The sequence below is a fragment of the Dysidea avara genome, chromosome 8 (genome assembly GCF_963678975.1).
Source record: "Dysidea avara chromosome 8, odDysAvar1.4, whole genome shotgun sequence".
Classification (NCBI taxonomy): Eukaryota; Metazoa; Porifera; class Demospongiae; order Dictyoceratida; family Dysideidae; genus Dysidea; species Dysidea avara.
The window spans coordinates 11515890-11529699 of NC_089279.1; the positions used below are offsets into that span (position 1 = coordinate 11515890).

Genomic DNA, 13810 nt, shown 5'->3' on the forward strand with positions numbered 1-13810 from the left:
AACAAAAATAATATAATTTTGTGGCTAATGCTTAGAAACTATAAAAATATAATCTACATGCACTTTAAAAGGCTTTAGGTTTTTAAAATATAATATATATATATATATAATGAAGTCTTTTATACTGCAAACCCTTCCTTGCTTGACTTATGTATCAGGGGTGGATCCAGGGGGGGGCTTTGGGGGCTGAAGCCCCCCCCTTCATATTTAGGCTTTACTTGATCAATATGCTGAGTATTATAATGAAATTTTGTCTTAGCATAATTGTATGATCACTAATAATACAAATACTCATAAAACCACCTTATAAACATCTTTCCAAGGTATTATCAGTAGATTTATGCTAAAGTTTATGCAACAAGGACTCGAATCAGCATTGGAGGTGTACAAGATCGAGATACTCTAATAGAGCAGTCAGCTAACTACTCTAATAGAACATTCACTGGAAACATGTTATGGAATTTTTCCAAATCTACCTGCACCTATGCATACAATGAAGTGCATTGGTCTGTTTAAAGGGCTTCATTCATCTACTTGTGTAGTTAATATGTATGGCAATACTTAATTCAGGTACACAATTTCCATTGAAAATGCTCTCAGATTCAATCTTGTATTGTTCAAATTTCAAAATTTTCCACTTTCAACATTATTATTCTAATATGCACCTATTCAGTGTTGTGCAATTGTGAGAGGGGTGCATCATGTACTTGGTTGTCTGTAACCTACCCAAACTTTTCCATTAGCAAAATGCTTCAGAGAGCCATACCTACAATCTAAAGGCAGTAGATCTTTATAAAATATCTACAGGCAGAAATTATTATGAATTTTATGTGGAAATGTCTCCAAATTGCACTATTTTAGCATCTATTTTCAAAATTTTTCCTGGGGGAACATGCCCCCAGACCCCCCTAGTTCCAGCATGCTTTGCATGCTGGGAAGTGTGCTTCACACATCTCTACCCAAGAGATCAGTACCTTGAGTTAGCCCCCCCCCCTTTTATAAATCCTAGATCCGCCCCTGTGTATAGCTGTCTATGAGATGAAAGAAAAGGCAGACAAATCTGTTAATTTGTCAAATGTCCATATGCACCTTTAAAGTATGTGTTTAGATCCGTCTGCGACTTCTTGTTTCATCAACATTTTAATTCCTGTCAAAGCTGATGAGTGTGGACTCATCAAATTTTCAAAAATTCCTGTTGTATGGTATACAGAAAACTTGCACCTATATACGTAAATATAGGCTGTGCATAGTACATTGTGGCACATTAGAAATGCAGTAAATAAAAATTAACAAGTCAGTTAACTATACCCCAGCGATAATCTTATGCAGCACATAGCGTTGTTACATTCCATTAAACTGAAGCTGCTAAAGTGTACTATTAAACAATTAACTGTCAAGTTTTTTTTTGCATTGAGAAATTTGTTTATCACATAATTATGCATGTAATTATGTAAATTTAACAATGAATGCACTAAATACATAAACATAAGCACTGCCATGTATATATGCTTAAAGTCCTATATATTAGCTAGTTAGTTTTTTGTAATGAACAAGTAGCAATAAAAGGGCTGTGTGGTTCACAGTGTAAAGCTCAGCAACAGCATTATGACTACTAAGGTTGAAAATGCAGCCATGGGCAGAGCACCACCATGTTCCATGACTCCACTCATGATGTTACAGTCATCTTCATCTATGCTATCATCTTTGTAGAGCATATCATCATCTATAATACCAGTACTTGCTGCAAGTGTAGGTGGTGTACCACAGTGTGATCCTGGCTGGGAACCTGCAGAGCTGTAGGTAAGAAAACAAATTGTAGTTGAGGTTGGGGATGTTTCAAAAATGCTTCTTTGAAAAGTGGGGTAGTTCATGTTAGGGTTGCCTCCACAGTATAAAGCATGGGATGTTGCTGCTATAATAGTGTTTAACGCCAGTATCCTATTGATTGTGACACAAGTAGGGTGACGACAATTACCATAAGCATAACCACTACTGGCAAAGGCTTGCTCTGGTTTAATAGGACCAAGCCACTGAGCGCTGTTAGCTATGCTGCTTGCTCCATGGTGTGAAATCTTGTATACTTTTGACTTTAGGGTTGTAGTTAATGCCATAGCAATTGTTGTTGCAGCAGGTCCCTCCATGTCACCAGAAAGCAGCAAGCTCCAGCTGCTATGAACAATCTTCATTACTATGCTTTTCTGGTTTGCAGTGCTACCAACATTACTTGCCAAAATGTTGAATTGAATGTTTTGGTTGTTGCAGAAGTTAGTGGAAATTGTGCTCGTTGGCGTCCTGACGTTAGTGATTATACAATTTGTGACCCCGGAGATGCACGACATTCCGTTTTTCACCATATACAGTTTGCTCAGTGTATTCCAATTGTTAAGCCAATTGCTAATATTTGCGCTACTGTAGTCTGACTTTTTCCCACCTACAATAACCGCCGTAACACTTGAGTTATTCCACGTAGTGATCTCATACAGGTAATTGTAGTGGTCCTTGTTTGCGTGCGTTAAGAAAATGTAGCGAACCTTATTTATGTTGTTACCAAGGAAAGTTTGCACATAGGAAGGTGGAATCCTATTTGCGCCGCTAGATCCACAGTCAAATACAATGATATCTCCGCTGCTTGGACATTGGATAATAGTGCAGTCACCTTGCCCAACTGGGAGAGCATAGACCTGCACATATGTATTACTCGGTTGAGGAATACTTGTTAACAATTGGCCTTGTATCCCTGGACCAAGTAGAACCACCAGTTGCACAATGGCAGCAATATTCGCTATTATTTTTTGTAGCTCCATTTTCCTCCTTTGAATTCAGGTTACTGCACTCAAAATCTTACCTAGGATTTTACCACGATCAACATACTGTATGTATAGCTAATAACTGCTTGCGAAATTATCGCAGTTATTTATACCATACTCTTACCAATCTCGTTATGTACAGACTTGCTCAACCACAAAATTACGTAATACAGGAAACTGGGTTGTCACGTGACACGTGATCACCGCACAAGCCGTTTTGTGGTCAACAAGTTTTCTGCGTAACAATGACGATTGAGTGACCTTTATTTTACAGTGGAGTGGATATGTATAACAGGTAACCTCAAGCTACCCTATATCTTGGCTTCTGCTTCATGGAAGGTATTATAAAACTCAAGTTGTGTGGCTATGCTAACTAACTGAGTAGTGAGTTAAATACTTAGAGTAATAAGTAGTCAGTTTAGTGTACTGGTAGTTGTGTATGCCAAGTAGTACTTTCATTACATGGATTCTAAGTAGTGATTGAGCCTTGAGCTAATAATGTATGGCATTGTCATCAGGTGGTTACAAATCAACCAAGCTTACCAACCAATGCCTGTAACCTTTACCGGTTATCTGCACATGGGACAATGTTGGGATTTGAACTTTGATTAATACAAATGCCTGCTTTGTGCTGTTGCCGTATAGTATAGGTGAAGTGACATAGCCAACCTGACCGATTAGAACATTGGCTTGGTAATTGCAGGTTCCAGGTTCGATGCCCCCTCCCACTCCAACTGTAAGTTGCAGTTTCCTTGAGTAAGAGACCTACCTACTGTGACTGTATAACTGAGACTTGGGGAAGCTAGTGTCACTTAGTGGTGTCGGGGTTAGGAGTTCCATGGGCATTTACCGGATGCTTGCAAAATGTAAAAACAAAATCACGTGCACATTTCACTTGAAGAATTTCTGATGAAAATTTGTGTTCTGCCTATCATATGACAATCAGAATATTTATGCATCATGTTTTGCTGGCAAACTGTTAACTACAATCCTTGCTATATAGTTCAAGATATTCGTATCACAGGTCACGTGTTTGATCATGTATTTGTTCTTATACATTTATGCAAAATTGGTAAAAGCGTGTTCAGTGTCCCAGATGATTGAATTTCATGGCTTTTGTTATACTCTTCTTGACGCTTTCCATGAGCTCTGTACAATGTTCTTCATTTCATTGTTTAATAGCAGTGTTACACACAAAATGTTTGGAAATTATGCCTGGTATTCATTTGATACCTGGAATTTGTTTAGTTGAACAATTACTTGTATCTTCCCTATTGTGTTGTGCCTTATACTGATTGTTTGTTTTATTTTGCAGAGTATTAAAACAAGATGTCAGAGAATTCACCAGTTTGAACAATCCTGATGTAAGTGTATTATTTGTTTAATATAGACCATGTCCAGTCTTTGGACATGGTTTTATAAAAAAATTGAAAGTGTTGATCATACACGATATGACCATCCTAAAGTATCACAAGAACACTATAGTAATAGTCTTAACGTTCCCTTCATTATGAGTATTTAATATTTTTCCAGCATGTAATGCTGTAGATTTTGCTTTCAAATTAATGGTGACCACATCCTCAGTAGCAGGTGGCTAGTTTCCAACCCCTAGTATGTGGGGGCTTAAATTAAGCTCCTTACTAAAGTCACCTCCATATAAATTGCAATCACTGGGTTTTTGTTGTGTGTGTAATCTTATTTAATTTTTGGCGATGTAAAACTACTACCAGGAACATGCGTTTACTGCTTAATTTGGTGCAGTCATAAATGGAACTACCTGTTATAACTTTGGTTGTGAATTGTCACATTTGTACATTGGTGTGCTTTAATGTACATTGACATGGGTGTAAATGAGTGATACTTGCATGATTTATCTGTTCACAACCTATAACAAAGTCCAATTTATAATTTGTAGCGAAAGTATATAATAGAAACCAAGAGTACTGAACGGGTGTATTACCCATGATAAATGATTGCGTGAAGTAACATGGATATTTCAGTAATTGTTCGTTTATAGTGGCATTAAGGGTTGCCGTATTTAGCCCAATTCGGCCAGTGGAAACATGATAGCATTAAAGGGGAAATGGCTAATGTTAAAGTTCTGGAATCGCTAAGTGGATCCCTGAAGGTTTGGCAACACTCTCATTTGTTCAACCATTGTTTTAGCGAACTGGGGGTCCTTACTACACTTTCCTTGTACAATAACTGTTGAATACTTGCTTGAATAACACAGAAAACTGGCGAACAAAGGCCCGTTGCCACGTACACATTTCAAATTACCATTTCACATAAATGGACAATTACTGAAATATCCATGTTATTATATGCGATCATTAATCACAGGCTAATATACCGTTCGACAATCTTGGTTTCTGTTATATACTGTACTCTTTTTGTAGCTAGCATATAATATATTAAACATCCATTACTCATTGCAAGGAGTGTTTCGGGTTACCTTACACAGAGACTATGGTGTTTATCATTAGTTTCCAACAATTCAACATGTTGACTGGAGGGTCTGGTTCACAAAATCACCTACATATTGTGTGATTTTTAGTTTAGAGAAGCAACTGCTTTCACAAGTAGTGAATGTTCTTCTTTATATTACTGTAGGTGTTAGTGGCACAGAGATGCTTGTATTGTTGGGATGACATGTAAAGTCCTCAAGATACCACTGAGGTAAGTCTATTGTCCCAAAGTTTTAGTGATGTACGTATATACCATATAGACAATCAAATCATCAATCAAACATCATCACTTGTTCAGTTCATTCAGTACAGGCTAGTAAGGATGATGTATGTAGATTGACATCTCCTGCTAAAATTCTCACTCGAAATTTACTTGGCTGCACTGGGTAGGCAAAATCAAGCCCAAATATGCTTTCAGAGTGATCTGAAATTCTTCTGAGAAGTTATTAAATCTTAAATTTGCATTGACTAAAAGATGGCTTCAGCCAAACACAACTTAAGGCTCAGTTTCTTCACTGTTAGACATTATTTAGGCCTAAAATGGGCTTATGCCAACCATCACAGCTGCAAGATTATGTGCATTGTCGAATTACCTTTTATCTAATTCCTTACTCCACTGATCTAGAAGTGTCAATTTGTGGGTTTGTGATGGCTTCCCTTGCTGATTTGATTGTCTTCTGTGATCCAGCGTTGAAACCGGGTCGGGTCATCCGGGTCACATTTTCTCCGGGTCATCCGGGTCTGACCCGGATTGGATCACGTGAGAAACGAAATTGTTCGTTTGACGACGTGGAAACTTCTAAACGCTATCGCGTAGCTCTTTCGTGAGCCACGCCCACTTATCGCATTACCAATATACGCAAGGGTAGCTATTGTCAGTAGGTGAAGACCTTTTTTTTTTTTTTTTTGGTCTTCAACCTACAGATAGGCTGAAGTTGCAATATTTTACTCAACACGAATCGAACGCTCAAAATGTAGACTCGTTCACTCGCTCGAGACTAACCGAAACACGTCTCGGCTTTAATTAATTCTGATCAATCCGGGTCACATCCAGGTCAAATCCGGGTCAGTGGGTCATCCGGGTCAGCAGTAGTGACCCGGTTTCAACGTTGCTGTGATCCCTACCAAAACTTTAGCTTCTGTCCCTACTCAACTGTAAAAGTTTCTTAACTCCTCTTTTACATTCTGTACAGGTATCTACTGTTCGAAGGAGCTACTGCATGCTGTCTACACTGAAGGTTATGTGAAGACACAACACACAATTAGTTTATAGTATACATTCTAATTGCCTACTGTTTGTCACTTTAGAAAATGAGTTGTGGATGTTATTACTTGTTCACACCCGTTGCATGTTGTAAAGTAGGTCCGCTATGCTGTAATGATTCTTAACTTGCTGAATTTCAATATGCAAATTTATTACCTCAAAAATTTCCTGTTGCACTCTCACTATGATAACTTAAAATCATTGGATCAGAGTTTTACCTTCAACTTTTCCTTTAGATATTAAGATTTTATCCATTGATATGCTACATCCAAATCATGAACAAAGTCAGCATAACTCGGCAATATAAGTGCATAACTGTTGGAAAAAAGATTTATTCTAAGACTTAATTTGGTCTGTCAGGCTATACTGTAGTACGAAGCAGCCAGACAAGATAAAGACTGGTGGATGCTCATCCTGGACTGTGGACTGGCAGACCTTGGTCTGTGAGGGGAGAATTGGTAGGTGGAGTAAGCTTAACACAAGATGAGCATGGAAAGGCACTAGTAGATTTTCTGTGAAAAAGAAGACATGAGAGGTATAGAAAAGGCAAGACTTGCAAAACAATTATTTAAGTGGCGAGATACGTAATTTCATCAAATGTACTATCCGCACATTCACCAGATGTGTGACCTTAACACTTGGGGCATAAAAATTCTAACTATGTACACAACATAATTCATACACCACTGTATTTATTCCGTCTATGTTACGGTCTTGGAACTACACACCAGTCAAAAAATTTACCTAGGCTCAAACAAAAACAGGCCACAGACCCCAATACTGAATAGCATTGTAGTCATTTATAGATTTGTGATTCATATTGTATCAGTATAGAGAGACATTAGCAATTACAATACCGACATGAGGGTTAATATTCTTGCTGTGGTAAATATTATACTGATGTACTTTGTTCAACATCGGAGTGCGTTTTGCAAACTAAAATCCCACGTCTATATATTATAGATTATTCCACAAATACTTATGTAAAGTAAAGAACAACACTGGTACTGTAGATAGCTAGCTACAATCAAATTGTCAGTTACACAAATTCACAACTTTACAGATTGATTGCTTCCTTAAGGTTGACCCTATCTGGACATCATCACCAAAGGTTCTTCACTATAAAACGGGCAGTGCTGAATGAGCACACCTGCAATCACATAGACTTCTCACCTCCTGGAATATAAATAACAATAATGATTACTAGTGTACATAATACAAGCAGTACTGAGGAGTCCTCAGAAAAGTTCGGTGGGGACCAACTATAACTCACAATATTTATTGGTACCTCCAAGTCACATGCCAGTGTCCAGACTTACATGGCCAGACCACTTACTCTCCATCACAATGCTTCATATGATGCCTAGCATTTAGTGCCGGCCTACTCTGAAAGACTGGTTAGCACAGGCCTGATGGATGCTGATTTTCACACTTCCAGCGAATCCAGCCACATAGTGACCTTTATAAAAACTAAACATTTTGCCTTCATGCAGAAGCACACAAGCCTAACTGCTTGTATAGCCAGTAGTGATCGCTTCTTGTAAAAATAGTTTGTCTCCAGTCAGGTAATATAATAGTGCATTCATGGGGTAACCAATGAGCAGCCAGTCCAGACTGTTCAAGATGCTTTAATCATAGATATTATACAAGGTAATGATGATATAGAAGTGGTCTGACCATGCGAGATGAAATGTCGTAACTTGAACGTGTAAATACAGGGAAATGTATAAAATTCCAAGGAAAGTTGGATCCCGCAGGTCCTTGGTCCCAGGGTTCAGCACATAATATACACCTTGGGTAGGGATAGTGCTGGTTTGTAATTATTATCACCCATTTCTGCTTATGTCTGAAAGTAGCTACGTATAAAACAAAATAATAACAATATTTACAACCAAAGTTATATAAACAAATATCTCCATGTACTATATAACCTTACAAATTAATAAATATAATGTTCCTTGCTACTGTAAAGATAGTTTTGAGAGGTGCCATTCAAATGACAGTTTGGGCCTTGGCATCCTTCTGGCTTAGCAGGAAAGAATGATGTAAATATCGTTGTGCTAGTCTGTGTGTATGGGGTGAGGAGGAAGGATGTACGATTTTCTTTACAAATTTTAATGCATTACATTTTCTAAAGAGCCAACACAGCCCCCTCCAGTCTTGTTGTTTTCGTCCTTTGTTTTAAAGCCTAGTTGGTGCCCAACCCACTTTAATTATCATTATACAGAGGTTGGTAACACTTTATAAAAGCCCTACTCAAAACTATTTTGTTAATTGCATAGTGTATCTGGAATTTTACCACATAAGCACCTCAATAGTCACAATACAACACTAGCAAGCAGGGGTTATTGTATTCAGATTGCACTTTGTGTCAGCATTTCTTTTGTTAAAACACTTATAATTAGTTTTCCAAAGTGAAATCTATAAAATAGTGTTTCGCTTGTAACATTGTAACACTAACTAGGCATATACTTTAAACAAGTGATCACACTTCACATCATCCACTCATTTTAGTTTGTCCCAGAAAACAACTATTTGTATTTTTAATAGTCCTAAATTGTTTCCTTCCTCCTCTGATCATACTACTGACAATTTTTGTAAAAAAAAGCACTGGATAGACAGTTACCGGCACTGAGGTTACTTTATCTACAACTACAAACCTATGTAGGTAATGCAAATAACCATCACTTAAATCAAGCTCCCTACTAAGGACGCTCAATTCAGTTCCATGTAACTTAGAGTAGATGGGTATTCCTTGTTATGGAGTATCTGTAATCTAGAACATGGTCCTCTTAATATGCACAACACATACTCCATTATTATGAGAGCAAGAAATTCTTTATCATTCTATGCTGGGAAGATTTTTAATGCTTATAGTGAAGATAAGTTTAACTGTTAACCATTACAAAGTGACCAGAATATGCAGGTGTCCTTATTTTCAAGTACCCTGATTAACAAATTCCATGGTACATGTATACCATATTTCGTATAAAAGCCACATGCAAATAAACGCCTGTCTCGATTATAAGCCAGGGAGTTTCCAGCACACTTTGAAAATAAATACTGGGGCCTGCCTGATACATTTACAGGCTGTGTCAATACTGCTAGGAAGGAAATACAAGACCGGGCTTTTATATAAAGAAATACTGTACAGTAGTAATGACATTTAGAATAGTTGGATCGATCAACACCTACAACTTTTTTTACATAACCATGTTCATGACTGCATATAGTTTATAGTAAAATCACAAACACTTACATCAGGATTGCCCAAGCTGGTGAATTCTGTGACATCTTGTTGTAATACTCTGCAAAATAAAACAATCGGTATAAGATTGACATGCACAACACAATAGGGAAGATACAAGCAATTGTTCTACTAAACAAACATCAAGTATCAAATGAATACCAGTCATAATTTCTGAACATTCTGTGCAACAGTGCTATTAAATGACGAAGTGAAGAATGCTGTATAGAGTTCGTGGAAAACATCAAGAAGAGTACAACACAAGCCGTGAAGTTGGGATACTGATCATGTTTCTACTGATTTTTCAGGTTAATTGCAAAAATGTATAAGAACAATACATGATCAAACACGTGACCTGTGATACGAATATCTTGAACTATATAGCAAGGATTGTAGTTAACAGTTTGCCAGCAAAACATGATGCATAAATATTCTGATTGTCATATGATAGGCAGAACACAAATTTTCATCAGAAATTCTTCAAGTGAAATGTGCACGTGATTTTGTTTTTACATTTTGCAAGCATCCGGTAAATGCCCATGGAACTCCTAACCCCGACACCACTAAGTGACACTAGCTTCCCCAAGTCTCAGTTATACAGTCATAGTAGGTAGGTCTCTTACTCAAGGAAACTGCAACTTACAGTTGGAGTGGGAGGGGGCATCGAACCTGGAACCTGCAATTACCAAGCCAATGTTCTAATCGGTCAGGTTGGCTATGTCACTTCACCTATACTATACGGCAACAGCACAAAGCAGGCATTTGTACTAATCAAAGTTCAAATCCCAACATTGTCCATGTGCAGATAACCGGTAAAGGTTACAGGCATTGGTTGGTAAGCTTGGTTGATTTGTAACCACCTGATGACAATGCCATACATTATTAGCTCAAGGCTCAATCACTACTTAGAATCCATGTAATGAAAGTACTACTTGGCATACACAACTACCAGTACACTAAACTGACTACTTATTACTCTAAGTATTTAACTCACTACTCAGTTAGTTAGCATAGCCACACAACTTGAGTTTTATAATACCTTCCATGAAGCAGAAGCCAAGATATAGGGTAGCTTGAGGTTACCTGTTATACATATCCACTCCACTGTAAAAAAAATCTTTAAATAAAGGTCACTCAATCGTCATTGTTACGCAGAAAACTTGTTGACCACAAAACGGCTTGTGCGGTGATCACGTGACAACCCAGTTTCCTGTATTACGTAATTTTGTGGTTGAGCAAGTCTGTACATAACGAGATTGTACTCTTACTATGCGCGATATTGAGGAGAGCGGATGCATTAGTCTCGTGACGCATGGGCTGGGCGTAGCGAGTAACACCTCAAAAACACTCTTATGCTGCATATGTCTTTTATAACATGTAAGTACGCCTATAAATTCCATGCAGGGGCGGATCCAGAAGCTGTCAAGGGAAGAGGCACAAACAGACTGCTCTCCTTAATCACCTACAAGTTCAGATTCCCTTGTAATTTTGAAGCAGCAAATAATTCCTCTTAGCATTGCCTCACTGTTTATTTTTGCTATTTTGGTCTTTGCAAAATGTTTTAAAGGTTAGAATATTCCTTGTATACAGCCACACGATAATTCTTTCTAGAGGCGCTTATTACGCACAAATGTGCTGGGTGACAGTTCGACAACTGTTTTGACTTTTGATTTAATAGATGAATTTGTAAAAAAAAGCGTAGTTCTTAGGGGTGCTCATAATTTCTAATCGATAAACGCCAACCCGAGCAGACTGACCATGCGAGACTAATAACTACCTTATGTAGCTATTAGTTCCGCGTTGTAGGTCTGTGTAGGCTCTAGCTGTAGGTTTAGCTGTTTTTTGTTGTTTATCAATTAAATTAGGTTTAACTTCTAGCTATAGAGATCGGGGAGGATGGGAGTGCCATTAGGGCAGGAATTAAAAACTTTATAAAACAGAAAAAATTAGTCTCGCGTGGTCAGTATAGCTATTAGTCTCGTGCGAACAGACTGACCACGCGAGTCTGACCACGTGAGACTATGTCTTATGTGGTCAGTCTTTTCGGGTTGGTACTTATCGATTAGAAATTATGAGCGTTTCTTTATTATTATTATTATTATTATTAATGGACAAAAATTGCTTGGCAGTACAAGACTGTCAAGCTAGGCCGCAGGCCTTTGAGAGTGCCCATATCTTGTTGTTCTCCATAAATCATCAAGATTCTTCTTAAACAATGCCACGGTTGGTGCAGAAATAACATCTGCTGGAAGAGAATTCCACAAATTAACTACTCTGTTGGTGAAAAATATGCCTCACTAGCAGCCGAGATCGAAATTTAAAGAGTTTACGGTGGTGACCTCTGGTGGTATCCGTATTACTCAAAGTGAAAAATGAGGTAGGGTTGATGTCATGGTAACCATTCAATATCTTGTAGGTCTCAATTAGATATCCCCTTTGACCTTTAAAAGAGAACACTAGTTTTCTAATCTATAAGCGCCCGAGGCAGTCAGGACCAAGCATACAGTCGGTATGCGTTCACCTGAACCCCCGCCAAATATAACAATATCAAAGAAGTGACATTCCTAATGCTTTTTTCTGGAACAAGCATGTTTTAGATGTTTGCACGCCTTATTTGTATGGAATATTTATAACTCACTTGTTCTTGCCTGTATCGGCAAAGTACTTTTTTACCAATATGACCCGGAATTTCATAGCGCTACTAAATATTTGGGCAGCTGGCCCATGTAGCAAGAGTTATTAGCAAGAAACGAGGGCTCAGGTGAACGCGAACAGACTATAGCGATGACTGTATAGTTATATGCTCTTTTAAAACTTTTCTTGATGGATGTTTTACGAATAGTGGTAGGTCTAGCTAAGAAGACATTTGAGAGATGGCTTTCATTTATTATTTATTTATTTTTATTTATTAATACTTCACAGGACTGTACAGATCAATACAAAATTAAACTTAAGTATTAAATTACACAAGACCTGAAGGTCTACCAGTGTCTTGCACTGATAGCCACAATTAATTGCCAACAAAATACAATTAGCTATATATCTACAAATCATACACTACGATAGTATCATACACCACGACAGTAGTGTATAGTAGGGTCCACAAAGGAGTATATAGATGTGGCCCACGAAATAACATCACCCAAAAACCAGCCTCAATTTTCCCTGACGACGATGAGGCAACTAAGTCCAAACAAGTTTTCAGATCAACCCAAAACGCTTTCAACAAGTTGCTATTGAATTTTAAAACTAATTTATTTAATGGAATTTTCTACTGACTGAGTAACTGACTGATGCCTTCAGACAAGCGTAACTCGATAAAGGCCATGGCTACGGGCTTGATTTTTCACTCGCTTCGGCTCGACAGGTGCCTTTTTGGCATACCGCAGTACACACAATGCATTCCTCATGAACTTACCAGTGTCCCATTCATCTTTGCTGGCAGCGAAAAGTATCGATTTGGTGGTAGCACGTGATGGCTTCCTTTCGTAACGGAAATCGCCCTTATTTTCATAGTGGCTACTTCGATTGCAGAGGTACTTTTCGAACAGCTTTTGATTCGTACTGTTGTGTAACGGGTTGAACATAGCCAACAACGAAGCGTAATGGATATTTCCCTTTCAGACAATAATTTATATAACTGGGGTGCGCGGCGCCAACGCAACCCTTTCTTTTGGGTTGCAGGGGTGCTTTTCGAACAGTTCTTGATTCGTACTGTTGTGTAACGAGTTGAGCATAGCTGACATCGAAGCGTAATGGAAACTTCACTTTTCAGACGATATAGCTGGGGCACCGTGCGGTGCCATTTCAAATGCGGTATGCGTGGGATAATAATATTATTTGCAAAAAGTTAACAAACAAGTATTTCAAAAATATGGAATTATCTACTAGAGTAGGGAACATAGCACATCGATAAAAAGTACTGAAACAAGCTGGAGTAGTGCACGACAGCGTTGAAACCGGGTCGGGTCATCCGGGTCACATTTTCTCCGGGTCATCCGGGTCTGACTCAGTTTACAATTTA

At 38.1% G+C, this 13810-nt stretch overlaps 1 protein-coding gene and 2 long non-coding RNA genes across 3 annotated transcripts; 1 reads left to right on the forward strand and 2 right to left on the reverse strand.

Annotated features, from left to right (window-relative positions):
• Window positions 1-1366: 1366 nt before the first annotated feature.
• Window positions 1367-2900, reverse strand: LOC136262976 (uncharacterized). The gene has a single exon (XM_066057397.1). It carries the CDS (start codon window positions 2802-2804, stop codon window positions 1578-1580), a length of 1227 nt encoding a protein of 408 aa, XP_065913469.1. The 5' UTR covers window positions 2805-2900; the 3' UTR covers window positions 1367-1577.
• A 299-nt stretch (window positions 2901-3199) lies between these two features.
• On the forward strand, window positions 3200-6603 carry LOC136262977 (uncharacterized). Its single transcript, XR_010704412.1, has 3 exons — window positions 3200-4171; window positions 5421-5486; window positions 6469-6603. It is a non-coding gene; the product is annotated as an uncharacterized lncRNA (long non-coding RNA).
• An 839-nt stretch (window positions 6604-7442) lies between these two features.
• On the reverse strand, window positions 7443-11039 carry LOC136262978 (uncharacterized). The gene is made up of 3 exons (XR_010704413.1): window positions 10781-11039; window positions 9799-9847; window positions 7443-7715 (listed from the first exon to the last, which is right to left on the reverse strand). It is a non-coding gene; the product is annotated as an uncharacterized lncRNA (long non-coding RNA).
• Window positions 11040-13810: the final 2771 nt, after the last annotated feature.

Coding starts and splice junctions, on each gene's coding strand:
- LOC136262976 (XM_066057397.1), bottom strand. CDS start 2,804: ATGGAGCTACAAAAAATAATAGCGAATATTGCTGCCATTGTGCAACTG.